Genomic DNA, 13,158 nt, shown 5'->3' with positions numbered 1-13,158 from the left:
CTTAAAAAATACAGATCATCTACCGTATAAATCTTTACTTTTCTGGATGTTCTTCACGATGTCTTGAAATGATCTGCTCATATCAGATTTTACCCACAAAGTAAGTGCTTGTGAAATAACCTGCAGTCTTTGATGACTATAAAGATACAAAAACGTTAATGACATACTGAACCTAAAATCAAATAGTGGAATATTAAAATCAATACAAATAAAAGCTTCAAACTTTTAAAACATAGATGCAACTTTCATACCTAAACTGTAATTCATTGTTCAGATTTTCAGTTGAATCTCGCCGTTCTAATACCACAGTCATTTCCTCATCTAAATCTGCCTTCCTCTGAATAGGTACATATTTTTTGGACATAAGTTCTTCAATTTCTGCGTATTTATCTTCAAGATGTTTCAAATATTTAGTGAGAGCATCTAAACTGACAGATTCTTTGAGAGTCATGCCTAAGGGACAGGGAACAAATAGAATAAGACAAGTCGTGTGTGGGATGCTTGTGCTCAAAGAGCAAGTCTTAGTATTAATAAAATAGGTCAGATGGTTGACTATGTTAAGAAATAATTAAGAGATGGCTGTATGAACTCGTAGATTACTGAACATTAGCATACATTTCTAAATGGCTGGAAGTTTTAAACAAATCATCACTGAAGACTTAATGAAGGGAATTCACTGGTGGTCCAATGGTTAAGAATCTGCCAGGTAATGTAGGGGACACAGGTTTGATCCCTGGTCTGGGAAGATTCCACATGCTAAGGAAACAACTGGAATTTATCACAAATATTTTAAACAAAATACTGTACCTGGAATAGGTTTTAAAGGATCTTTGCAGAAAGTACAATATTGTTCTTCTTTTGTGTCATACTTTGCCCTGACTTGTTTCATTTCATTTATCTGCAACTGAATCTTTGAGGAATTATTTTCAATAAGTCCCATCCTGAAAATCAGAAAGGCTTTTTTAATATGTTTTTTTCAACTAATTATTTAATCATATCATTCAAAGTAAAACAGGTTAAATTATCACTTTAATTTGGCTAATTATCATTTTGTACCATGAATGTGGGTAAAAGTTTACCAAACAATGGCAAGAAGTTAACTAATCTCATAGGTGAGAAACCATTCTCTTTCAAAGTATCAATAAAATCTTATACTGACTATGATTTGTAACCTTACTGGAAATTTGTAAATGTTAAATACAATAATTTGGCCACAAAGTATTAAGTCCATTCCCTTTAGCTGAAAATTACCTTTGCAATTTAAAACTCATTTTTGTTAAGTAATCATATTAGTTTCCTGTGGCTGCTATAACAAAATACCACAAACTTGGTGGCTTAAAACAACAGAAATCTGTCCTTTCATAGTTCTGGACCTCAGAAGTCCAATATTATTCAGTTCAGTTCAGTTGCTCAGTCATGTCCGACTCTTTGAGACCCCATGAATTACAGCATGCCAGGCCTCCCTGTCCATCACCAACTCCCGGAGTTCACTCAGACTCACATCCATTGAGTCGGTGATGCCATCCAGCCATCTCATCCTCTGTCGTCCCCTTCTCCTCCTGCCCCCCATCCCTCCCAGCATCAGGGTCTTTTCCAATGCATCAACTCTTCGCATGAGGTGGCCAAACTACTGGAGTTTCAGCTTTAGCATCACTCCTTCCAAAGAACACCCCGGACTGGTCTCCTTTAGGATGGACTGTTTGGATCTCCTTGCAGTCCAAGGGACTCTCAAGAGTCTTCTCCAACACCACTGTTCAAAAGCATCAATTCTTTAGCACTCAGCTTTCTTCACAGTCCAACTCTCACATCCATACATGATGACTTCAAAAACCATAGCCTTGACTAGACGGACCTTTGTTGGCAAAGTAATGTCTCTGCTTTTGAATATACTATCTAGGTTGCTCATAACTTTCCTTCCCAGGAGTAAGCATCTTTTAATTTCATGGCTGCAGTCACCATCTGCAGTGATTTTGGAGCCCAGAAAAATAAAGTCTGACACTGTTTCCCCATGTATTTGCCATGAAGTGATGGGACCAGATGCCATGATCTTCGTTTTCTGAATGTTGAGCTTTAAGCCAACTTTTTCACTCTCCTCTTTCACTTTCATCAAGAGGCTTTTTAGTTCCTCTTCACTTTCTGCCATAAGGGTGGTGTCATCTGCTTATCTGAGGTTATTGATATTTCTCCCAGGAATCTTGATTCCAAAGAAGCTTTAGTGCTCCTCTATCTTTTGTCTTCTGATTTTGCCCTAATATTTCTGTTACTATCTTATCAGCCTCCTGTCCCTTTCACAATTTTTTTTTTTTTTTTTACTATTTTATGTAGCATTTTCTCCCAACAGGAAGTGATCCCAACCTCTAGCCAGCTACATTACCAAAATTGGAGGTTAAATGTCACATAGTTTTCCTGGTTGACTTGAAATTATCTATAAGAACAATTTACCCATCAATTACCAAATGGAACACTGAAAATCTGAGACTGTTCAAAAAGAGTGAGAGTTTTATCATCTCCCAGTAGGTTACTTACTTTTTTGCATCACAAGATTAAGTGATCTATTTCAGATGGTAATCATGAAATTGTACCATTAAACCTTCCATGCAAGAAATTACCTGGAGCAATTATCTGCATCCTTCATTTTACGATACTACAATGTGCCTCCAATTATCCTAAGAGATACTATAAATTTCTCAAACTGAATTAATATTATTTTTCAAGTAAAAATACAGTAATTTCAATAGGAAGGGTAACATACAAACATGGCTTTAAAATAAAATCAAAGTTGAAGATGACTAAGAATCATTAATTATAATTACAATGGCTAGTTAATAAACCAAGTAGCAATTATCACCTTTTGGGCTACTTACGAATATACTTACTTTGCTTGAAGTTGGGCTATTCTTTTCCTGTGGTATACCAACGCTGTGGGCTCTCCTGCCAAAACTTTAAGTTTTCCATGAAGATAAAATGCAGTTCTTTGGCCTTTCTTTATTGTCTCAATAAATGTGTCATATTCTTTCTTGATTGAAGTAAGAATGGATTTGTATGCAGTGACATATTCTATTACCTGAAACATGATTTTTTCTGTCTATGGTACTGAATTTTTTTCTAGAAGACTATAGATCAAAAGCCTTGAAAATAGCATTATAATTTTTATTAATGAAATAATGGGCAATTAGAAATCTAAAATTTTGCAAATTTGAGCTTGCACTTATATGCAATATGCCTGGATATTAAAGATAGTTCATGGTTACTGAATATATGGTCTTTGTGAATCATTACAATTCTGTATGCTTAAATATGAGAAAAAAACATTTTTTGCTCTACTCAGGAATTAACACATACATTATATGAGGTCAGTTAAAACCAATAGCAGGTCTAACTATCCCAACTCTGAATCTCTTAGATACAATTACATATCATCCCTCACTATCTCTAAATCTAGTCTCTGACTTCATTCAGACCTTAAAATCCTGGACTCCCTGCATCTCCCTGTTTTTCTAACCCATCTGCTCTTGTTGATCAATAATCTCAATTACCAAACTGCATTTCTATCCCCAAGATGTCAAGTACAATTGTAGAAAACCCTTCACATCTTATATTCATGGTTTAAAATGATGTTTATGTACATAATATCACTGGAACGATAATGGAAAAAAATAGAAACCTACAGAGGAGGAAAGAAGAAAACTATAGAGAAAGAAAGGGTAAGTAGGTTCTAAAATGAGAGGGACCTGACTTCATTGTATACTCTGCTTATTGGTTTTTTACTTTTTCTTTCTTTTTTTCTGGTTAACCTTGTGTAGGAATTACTCAAATGAAAAAGCAATAATAACTAAGAAACACTTTAAAGAAGTTAAAAAACAAAAACATTAAAAATAATCTATGGTTGCCAACTCATGAGAATTTCAGGTGTCAAGTGATATAAGGAATAAATGTGACCAATCCACAAGTTCCTCTGAAAGATACAATTACGCTTTCTACCCCTGCTACATATCTAGTCTATAGTATACTCCACTATAGCTAGAAAATACCTAGAAAAAAATAATGCAGAAAGACATCTGGTCTATCAAGAAACAGTATAAGGAGGGGAGTTTCCCATTGGCCCAGTGGTTAGGACTTGTGCTTTCACTGCTGTGGCCCAGGTTCAGTCCTGGGTAGGGAAACTGAGATCGCAAAAGTGGTATGGCCAAAAGAAAAAAAAAAAATGGTATAAGGAGATAACTGATCAACGCCAAGCACCAGAAGAGGATTTCTGAGTGGAAGATACTGGTCATCTTTCTGACATGACCAAACTACCTATCCACCAAAATCAAGACTGCTGCCCAGCAATTTTCAATAAAGTGGAGACCATTAATTTGTGGTCTTTCAAGCTAAACACTTCACTGTTCCCTGCTATCAGCTCCCATGGGTTTACTAGAAGAAAGAGACTTCAGAAAGACACTCATGAAGTTTTAAGAATGCACAGAAAATGCATTAGAGTAAAGGAGACAAACTGGTATGCTAGAGGTAGAATAGTTTTGGTTGGCCAGCAAAATATTTAAAAATTTAGGAAATTTCACTCAAAGCTCATATTTTTAGCTTCTCCTGAAAATTCTGAAGAATCTACCAACATGGAACTCCCATTCCTTTAATGGCAGTAGTCAGCTGGAGCTTTAAATTGGATTTGTTCTTCATTTCACCACAGTCCCCATGATTCCTTATTTTCTTAAAGCCAATCCACCTAACTCTCATATGACCTTCCTGACCTCTAAGCATTCAAGCTTCAGTCTCCATATTAAGGCTTCCCTTAACTCCTCCAAAACAGAGCCGTATTTCCCAGGTACAGAACTATGAGGAAGAAAAGGAATGGCACTCATTCCACCTCAGGTCCTACTCACAGGATATACACTATTTGCACAAAACACCACGAGGAAAACAAAAGGCCAGTCACTTTCCAGAGTCCAGCTGCCTCTATAATTCATCCATATCTCCTGAAACTCACTCTTCCTAGCCTTGATCTTCTTTGCTTATTAAGTCCTCGGCTCTCTCTGGAACCTACCCTCAATTCTTGTAACACAAGCCTCAGGTCTCCTTGCTTTGATTCAGGCATGGTTCTCTAGGCTGAACCCTCTGCCTCTGATTTTAAACAGAATTTGGTACTTGTTCTCCGGTGCTAAGCACTCAGGGATGCAAGTTGGTACTTTCATCTTTTGCCAAACTAGACCCTTCCAAGAGATAGGGAAGATTAAAGAAGGCAGATATTGATAGTTTATTAACAACCAAATGTGCTAGCATAACATGAAAATGAAAAGGCAGATTATTTTTGTGAGAAGCTAGAAGAAAGGTTCCTCTAAGTACCACAGGATTTCTATTTCAGATCCCCTCTTAGTTTTGAAGAATAGGATTCTTCACAATGTACAATGTATAACTGTATAACGTACAAATAGTTCGAATGGAAATCTTGGGGGGTAGGGAGAAAAGGACTAAAGATACAGAAATCACCTTTTATTTAATCTCCTGTCTTTTTTCTAGGAATTAAATTTACCAACACCTCCTCCAAAATGACTTCACCATAACTATACTAATTTAAAGCAGAGAGCTCTTCATGTGTGAAAACTTGTGACAAGAGTTAGCATTTGGATATGCAAAAATAAGTATGTTACAGTTATAACTTTCCTTTGCTGATTTCACACAAGTAGAGTCTCAGCATGATTTCTGATATTTATAAAACCTATTCAATACACTACCTATAAACATTCACCTAATACATTCCTTAATAACTAAAACACCAAACAATTTCATTGACCATAACAACTTATAAAATGAAGCTAACCTGAACCTGCCAATGTACCAGTTCTTAAAGACAGATTTTCTACATGACTTTAAAGGAAGAAAAGACTCTTTTTTCCATTTTATACTTTTATGGATATGCAAGTGAAGTGAGGTGAAGTGAGGTAAAAGTCGCTCAGTTGCGTCCGAGTCTTTGTGACCCCATGGACTATACACTCCATGGAATTCTCCAGGCCAAAATACTGGAGTGGGTAGCCTTTCTCTTCTCCAGGGGATCTTCCCAGACTAGGGATCAAACCCAGGACCCAGGTCTCCCACATTGCAGGCAGATTCTTTACCAGCTGAGCCACAAGGGAAGCCCAGGAATACTGGATTAGGTAGCCTATCCCCTAACGAATCTTCCCAACCCAGGAATCTAACCAGGGTCGCCTGCCTTGCAAGCAGATTCTTTACCAACTGAGCTATTGGGGAAGCCCAGTAGATAGGCGTCAATTTTCTTAATTCCACTTTTAGGTATCTATGACTGCTTTATGCTCACTTTTCCTTAGAGTGAGGCATTTTATTTTTATTTTAGAGGAGAAATAAGACTCAGTGTATAATGCTTAAAAATTAAACAAAACAGAGTTCTTCTATTTTGCCTATGGCTGTTTAACTCAGAGACAAATAGTTTACAGAAGTCTTAACATAAGTATTTCTTCCAGGTAAGGAGGAAAGGATGCTAATTTCACTTATTTTACTGTCAGGGCATTTTCAAAGACAGGTGAGAAAGAAAAAGTGAGGTTAAAAAAAAAAATGAGGATCGGTGGCCATAATGCAATCGTTTATAAAGAAAAGATGGTTTTTCTAAAATCTTAAAAAGCAAAATCAAATGTTAGCTAAAACTAACATTTGAGGAGGAGGAGGAGGAGGAGGAGGAAATGGCAACCCACTCAAATATTCTTGCCAGGATGATTCTGTAGACAGAGCAGCCTGTTGGGCTACAGTCCATGGGGTCACCAACAGTTGGACACGACTGAAGCAACTGAGCATGCGTGCACCAACTGCTTGTTTACTGTGCCTATAAGACCTCCAATCTATGAGGGGTCTCAATTCAATATTATAGATCAAATTAAAAGCAAGATTTTAGTGACACTGCAAACCAACCCAAAACGATGAAGAATCACCAAGCTCTGGCTACTGCCCAATTCCTAACAAATCAGATAATAATTTAAGATGGAAGGTCAAAATGATGTTTGAAGGCACAGATTATAGCTCAAAGCCTGATAGCCTGCAGCTATCATAGCCTTAAGCTATGATAACTGAAACACTTATTAACTGTCTAGTAATATAAATCCAGCATAGCATTTTCCACATTCATCTCTTTCTGACAAATTGGGCATATTTCTCAAAACTGATAAATGGAAGTAGTCAAACAAGCAGTGGTGTTACTAAGGTATGAATCTTATTGTCAGGATGGACCATTTCTACCACATAAAAATTCCACTGTTTTAGAGCGTTACGATACCTTATCAAAAACATTTCGGTATATGATGTAATATTCATCAGCAGGTCCTTCCTCATTACAGCACACTCTTTCAGTTTCTGTAATTATGTATCTTTGCATTCTTTCCAAAAATTCCTTGTCACTTCCACTAATGATAGGAGGGAGAACAGCATGCTTATTTATTTCCTGGACGGACATACGTCAATCTAGACTCCTGTTCACGAGAGAAAATTTATGTCTTGATCTGCTTATGCAACAAAGCCAAATTTTTGATAAGCCTGAAAGAAAAAAAAATCAATTAACCTAAAGCTTTACATAAATTAGGTCAAATATGGATCTAAATAAAATGTATCAGAAAAAAAATCTCATGGGTCTCATGAAATAAATATTTCAACCTATGAGTGAACAGGTCTAATAAATTCTACTGTTATGTGCTATACTATATCTCTGGGATAGAAATACCAAACACCAGACAATAAAAAGCTCTTTTCTTACTAAAGAAGCATTTGTATCATAAGATCGAATGGTTTAACATTTTCTAACAGAAGTTTAATTAGCATTTTATTTGCTTCATGTGGGAAAACTAGTTTGAAAGCATCCTGATGAAACAAACAAGGTCAAATATTGTGGCCTGCAGTCATTCTGGTATGGGAATGATAGCCTTGCTTATAGGAACTTAGGCTTAACTCTAAGACAAGAAGCTACTGGAGGACTGTGTGCAGAAGACTGACAGCTGACTTACATTTTCAAAGAATTGCTCGTACTGCCCCGTGAAGACAAGGGTTGAACTCAGAATTACTGGGAAGCTACTACAATAGCCCAGGCAAAAGATAATAGTGGCTTGAAACAGTGGTAACAGCAGAGCTGTGAGAAGTGTTCGGCGCATACATCAAAAATAAAACTGTAAAGATTTGTTGAAGGATGCGATGTGGGTATGAGAGAACAGTCAAGGATGACCATAAAGTTTCTGGCTTCAGCAACTGAAAAGATTGTTTTGCCTTTTATGAGATGGGAAGATCAATTTCATAAGATCAGGAGTTTGGGCCCACCTATTAGAGATGATAAATTGACAGCTAGTATGCGAAGCTGGAGTTCAAGTGAGTAGTCTGAGTGAGAAAGAGGTTTATAAGTCATCTGCATATAAATATTTAAAAGTTATGAGGTAGAATGGAAAAAGATCTCAGAAACGTAAGCAAAGCAGATATCCAAGGATGGGGCCTTGAGGGGCACTTCAAAGCTTAGAGGTCTAGTAGATATAAGGAGGAAGTAGCAAAACAGCCTGGAAAAGAGGGTCTATGGAGATGGAAGTCAATCAGGTGAAGAAAGTGTTTCAAAGAGGAAAGGCATGATCCACTGTGTCAAACGCTGCTGACAGGTCAAAGAAGATTAGATGGATATTGAATTTAGCAGCACGGAGGTTATTCCCACAGTTATTCAGTTGGAATAGTAGGGGAGACAAAAAGCTTGTCCCCAGAAGTGGGTTCATTCAATGGAAGGAAAAAAATTAAAGAGACAATGAGTATAAATAACTTTCAAGTTTTGTTGTAAAAGTGGAGAGTAATTGGCAGAATATGGGATGAAGAGTGTACCAGAGAGAAGAAATGGATTCCTCAGAAGTGCCAAAGTAGGAAAGACATGTCCGGAACTTCACTTAGCAAGAGCGAGTAATGGCTTTGGCAGATTAGGTTCTAAGGAAGGCAGAGGTTCACTATCACACTAAGGAATCTGGGTTTTGTCTTGAAGGTGAAATAGCATAATGACATAATCATTTTTACTTGTTAGAATACTTTGGCGGCATAATAAACGTGGGTTAGAAGACGACTGGGGACAGAAAAAATTAAGAAGCTTGAATTCGGGGATGGGGAAGCAAGAATGGCAGAGAGAGAAAGACAGTAGGGTACACGACAAAAGGCCATATGGCTCAGCAGGTAAAGAAACCACCTGCACTGCAGGAGATCTGGGTTTGATCCCTGGGTGGGAAGATCCCCTGGAGAAGGAAATGGCAACCCATTCTAGTATTTTTGACTTGAAAAATTCCATGGACTGAGGGCCCTGGCCGCGTTAGCATATCGGGTCGCAAAGAGTCGGGACAGGACTAAGAACAAACGCGTAGCAAAGGTTTAGCTCGCTAACCCGCCTGCCTTGCCAGGAGAGCACCCTACACATACTCCAAAAACTTCCTCTTAGGACTTTCACAACTCCCAACGTCCAAACTTGGAGATTCTGCAGTAAATAAACTTCCATCGGGTTTCTTTCCCATATGACTTCATGTGAAAATCTTAAAACTCCTTAGACTTAACATACTAAACCTTTTCACACTGCGTAGTGACATACAAGACAAGCTCTCCCTCAAACTAGCAGAGCCGAAGGGGTTGAGGACACCACCTATTTTTCTGGTTGCCTGGAGCTGGCCACTGGAAGGCCCTTCCCTTGAAGGCCCTGGGAGCTTCTGGTGGTAGATTGCTGACACTCCGCCCCTCACCGCCTGTTAGTGGGTGACGACACTTTTGGTCCCCCTGCTCTTCTCCAGCCTCTTAACCTTCTCTCCTAGTCACTTCTGACCCGTTTCCATCTCCCCGAAACCATTACTGCGCTTGCCTCTTCCTCCTCACCTTAACCCCTTTCTCCAAACCCACCGCTAGGCGATAGTAACTAGGGAGCCGGGAGGTGCGGAACTGCATCTTGGGACAAGTAGTCCTGCTGAAAAGAAAGCAGTGGAAACTACAATTCCCAGAAGACACTGCCATTTCCTCCCTTTTTCTCATGAAGCCCCTTTAACTCCATCCCCTTTTAAAGGCCCTCTTACCCAAGTCAACTACAGGGGGCAAGTCTTTTAAAGACATTTCTAAGTTGCTTAAATCTATTATTTCGAGAAAGTTCTGGGTGATAAAGTGAGAAATAAGCTAAGCTAGAGGGAGGAGAAATGAGGTCACGACCTGGTCTGGCATATGGCTGGACAGCCGCTGCGACAGTGCTCAGGCACTTGGTGTGGCCGCCTAGGAGGCGGGGCCTCCAGGAGCGCCCGGAAAGCTCGTGGACCAGCGTGGGGCCTTCCTTTCGGATCCGCCATCTGCGGTGAGTGTGTGCATTCGGCCCCGCTCTGGCCCTAACTTGCCATCGCCCTTCCTGTGTCTCCGGGTCTCATCTGTCTCCTCCTTTTCCTCACCCTCAGGTGGAACCGCCGCCAGGATGCAGATTTTCGTGAAGACCCTGACGGGGAAGACCATCACTCTTGAGGTACGGGCCAGGCCGGGGAGAAGCCGCGGCCTGAAGGAGGGAGGGCCTGAGGCGGATTTCGGCACGCGCGCTGCTTTCCGCCGTGCAACGCGTTTCTCAGCCGGGCTTCTAAAATCTGTCCTTGAAGTGAGGGTTGTTAGTTGAGCCGCGGCCTAGGGCGCGTTTTCTATGCCTGAAGTCCGAGCGTGTCACCTCAAGGCGTTCCGACAGGGTAGCCGGAGCCGGCGCCGCGCGGTGGGAGGGAGGCGCTCCTGTAGGTGGGCGCGAGCACGTGTGGCCCGGCCGCGCAGTCTGGGCTCTCCTAGGTAGGCTTCGGACCCCACCGGCTCGGTTCCTGGGTAACTTTCAAGTTTCTTACACTATTACCAATATGTTTGCGTTTTAAAACTCATAGGTCGAGCCCTCGGATACAATAGAAAATGTGAAGGCCAAGATCCAGGATAAGGAAGGCAAGTTGATTTCTGATTCAGAAAAACTGACCTATAGAGGTTCTTGTCAGGCGCTAGACATAGCTGCTCTCTGTAGGGTGGGAAGAGGTCTGATTGAAACGCGTTGTACGAAAATGCTTTTGGAATAAGATAGTAGACAAACGTTTATCAGTATGGAGCCAAACTGCAGTACGTTTCACGTGTGTGAATTCGAACGAGCTGGCTAATTTACACTCTTAGCGTCTTCTGTAAAGTGGCTGTGTTAACATATATTGAGTAAATGAGATTAAGATGTGTAAACATTTACAGTTACACCTTTGCTGTAGTCAAAACTCACTGATGATTGTCAGTACCATTTATTTGACTCAGGATTGTAAATCTTGAGCAGATATGGTCTATTTGCTATCACTTAATTTATGTATTCAACTTGTTTCCCATTAGGAATTCCTCCTGACCAGCAAAGACTGATCTTTGCTGGCAAGCAACTGGAAGATGGACGTACTTTGTCTGACTACAACATTCAAAAGGTCTGTTTGGAGGAAAGCAGCCCCTTAAGTATAAATATGTCTTACAACTGGGAATTTTGACCAATATTCAAAAGTAGGGGGAATAGTGTTCAATTAGCAATAGTATCCCAGGTGATTCCTGCATCAGCATTTGAGAAGTGCTGCTACAGTCCCCTACATTTTGGATTTTGTACATTGCATCCCATGATGTTATTTAACCTTTCTGTAGCAGTTTATAGGAGAAGGCAATGGCAACCCACTGCAGTACTCTTGCCTGGAGAATCCCAGGGACGGGGGAGCCTGGTGGGCTGCCGTCTATGGGGTCGCACAGTCGGACACAACTGTCCCGACCTAGCAGCAGCAGCATAGCAGTTTATATAAGAATCAGATAACCCCTCCCCAACATTCCATCATCTGTGGGTGTGCTTGACATCCAGTTAGGTGGTGTATGATGCTGGTTGTCCCTTCTCTGAACACTAGCATTAATTTAGCCATTTTTAAAGCCTGTTTCATTCTCTGTTCAATAACAGGAGTCCACTCTTCATCTAGTGTTGAGACTTCGTGGTGGCGCTAAGAAAAGGAAGAAGAAGTCTTACACCACTCCCAAGAAGAACAAGCATAAGAGAAAGAAGGTTAAATTGGCTGTTCTGAAATACTATAAGGTGGGCCAAATAACTTTTTTTGTCTATAGATGAATAATTTTGTTTGCATTTCTGGTTTCAAACTCTTTTTTATTAAAGAAGTTTGGAGTTTTTTCCTGTTTTGGTATTTGATTGGGCTTTATGTAATGGGGATCACCTGTAGCTACTTCATTTCAACTAAGCTTCAGGTTCTAATGTCAGTTTGGGTTCAGGTCTTTATCACTTGCATGGTTGGACTTTTAAAAACTCAACTTCTTGTTGTACTAATTATGGTGAGAATTTGGGATGCTTTGGTTTGTAAATATTAAAAACTATCATTGTCGTGTAATTTAAAGGATAAATATTTTGAGTCACTTATAAGCCAGACTTCAGAATATGTTGCAAGATTATCTTAATAGCAACTTTCTGCTTTTTAGGTGGATGAGAATGGCAAAATCAGTCGCCTTCGCCGGGAGTGTCCCTCAGATGAATGTGGTGCTGGAGTTTTTATGGCCAGTCACTTTGACAGACATTATTGTGGCAAATGTTGTCTGACCTATTGTTTCAACAAACCAGAAGACAAGTAATTGTACATTGGTTAATAAACATATGAGCTAACATTTAAATGTTGGGTTTTATTCCACTGCTTTTAAAAGTAGACTTTAAGCATCAAATTTTCTAAAGTAACCTGTACTTTGCAGAATTATGTTGTATTTAGTATCAGTTGTTTAGATTTCAGCCAGTTATTTTGACCTCAGCAGTATTGACATTTAGACTGATAATTCTTGGTTGTAGGGGCCTTGCTGTGCATCAGTAGGATAATGAACAGCATTCCTGACCTCTACCCACTTGATGCCATGAGCATACTATCCCTCCCCACAGCCAAAAGTATTCACGTTGCCAGATGACCCCTGAGGGTGGGGAAGAACTATGCCCTTTCTCACCCCTGCAGATTGGGAAACACTGGTTTGTGTGAATTGGTATTATAACCTTGCCTTAAAAAGCAACAATATTCTTGTTTCCTACAAATGAAGTTTAAAGGCTGAGCTCCTGAGTTGCCCATTAATCCATCTCAAGTCTCTGGGTGGTTTGGCTCAATATTTGCTGTTTGCAAT

The 13,158-nt window shown here is 39.7% G+C and overlaps 2 protein-coding genes across 5 annotated transcripts in view; one reads left to right on the top strand and one right to left on the bottom strand.

Annotated features, from left to right (window-relative positions):
• Positions 1-9,929, bottom strand: part of CLHC1 (clathrin heavy chain linker domain containing 1) — a 34,382-nt gene extending 24,453 nt beyond the window's left edge. For 2 of the 4 annotated variants that reach the window (XM_012171363.5, XM_042246156.2), the window contains exons 1-5: positions 7,274-7,529; positions 2,877-3,064; positions 808-941; positions 252-453; positions 24-136 (exon numbers count right to left, since the gene is read on the bottom strand). In XM_012171363.5, coding sequence (XP_012026753.1) covers positions 24-136; positions 252-453; positions 808-941; positions 2,877-3,064; positions 7,274-7,450 — 814 coding nt within the window. In that variant the 5' untranslated portion in view covers positions 7,451-7,529. Of the gene's footprint in view, positions 1-23; positions 137-251; positions 454-807; positions 942-2,876; positions 3,065-7,273; positions 7,530-9,864 lie in introns of those variants that run through there. The other 2 variants (XM_042246153.2, XM_042246154.2) reach the window with 2 other exon arrangements.
• A 337-nt stretch (positions 9,930-10,266) lies between these two features.
• RPS27A (ribosomal protein S27a) lies at positions 10,267-12,669 on the top strand. Its single transcript, XM_004005944.6, has 6 exons — positions 10,267-10,327; positions 10,425-10,489; positions 10,884-10,938; positions 11,359-11,444; positions 11,954-12,085; positions 12,481-12,669. Exons 2-6 carry the CDS (start codon positions 10,442-10,444, stop codon positions 12,628-12,630), a joined length of 471 nt encoding a protein of 156 aa, XP_004005993.3. The 5' UTR covers positions 10,267-10,327; positions 10,425-10,441; the 3' UTR covers positions 12,631-12,669.
• Positions 12,670-13,158: the final 489 nt, after the last annotated feature.

This window comes from Ovis aries, chromosome 3 (assembly GCF_016772045.2).
Source record: "Ovis aries strain OAR_USU_Benz2616 breed Rambouillet chromosome 3, ARS-UI_Ramb_v3.0, whole genome shotgun sequence".
NCBI classification, from domain to species: Eukaryota; Metazoa; Chordata; class Mammalia; order Artiodactyla; family Bovidae; genus Ovis; species Ovis aries.
The sequence above is the reverse complement of the archived record's forward strand: the minus strand, read 5'-3'. Positions and strand labels throughout refer to the sequence as shown.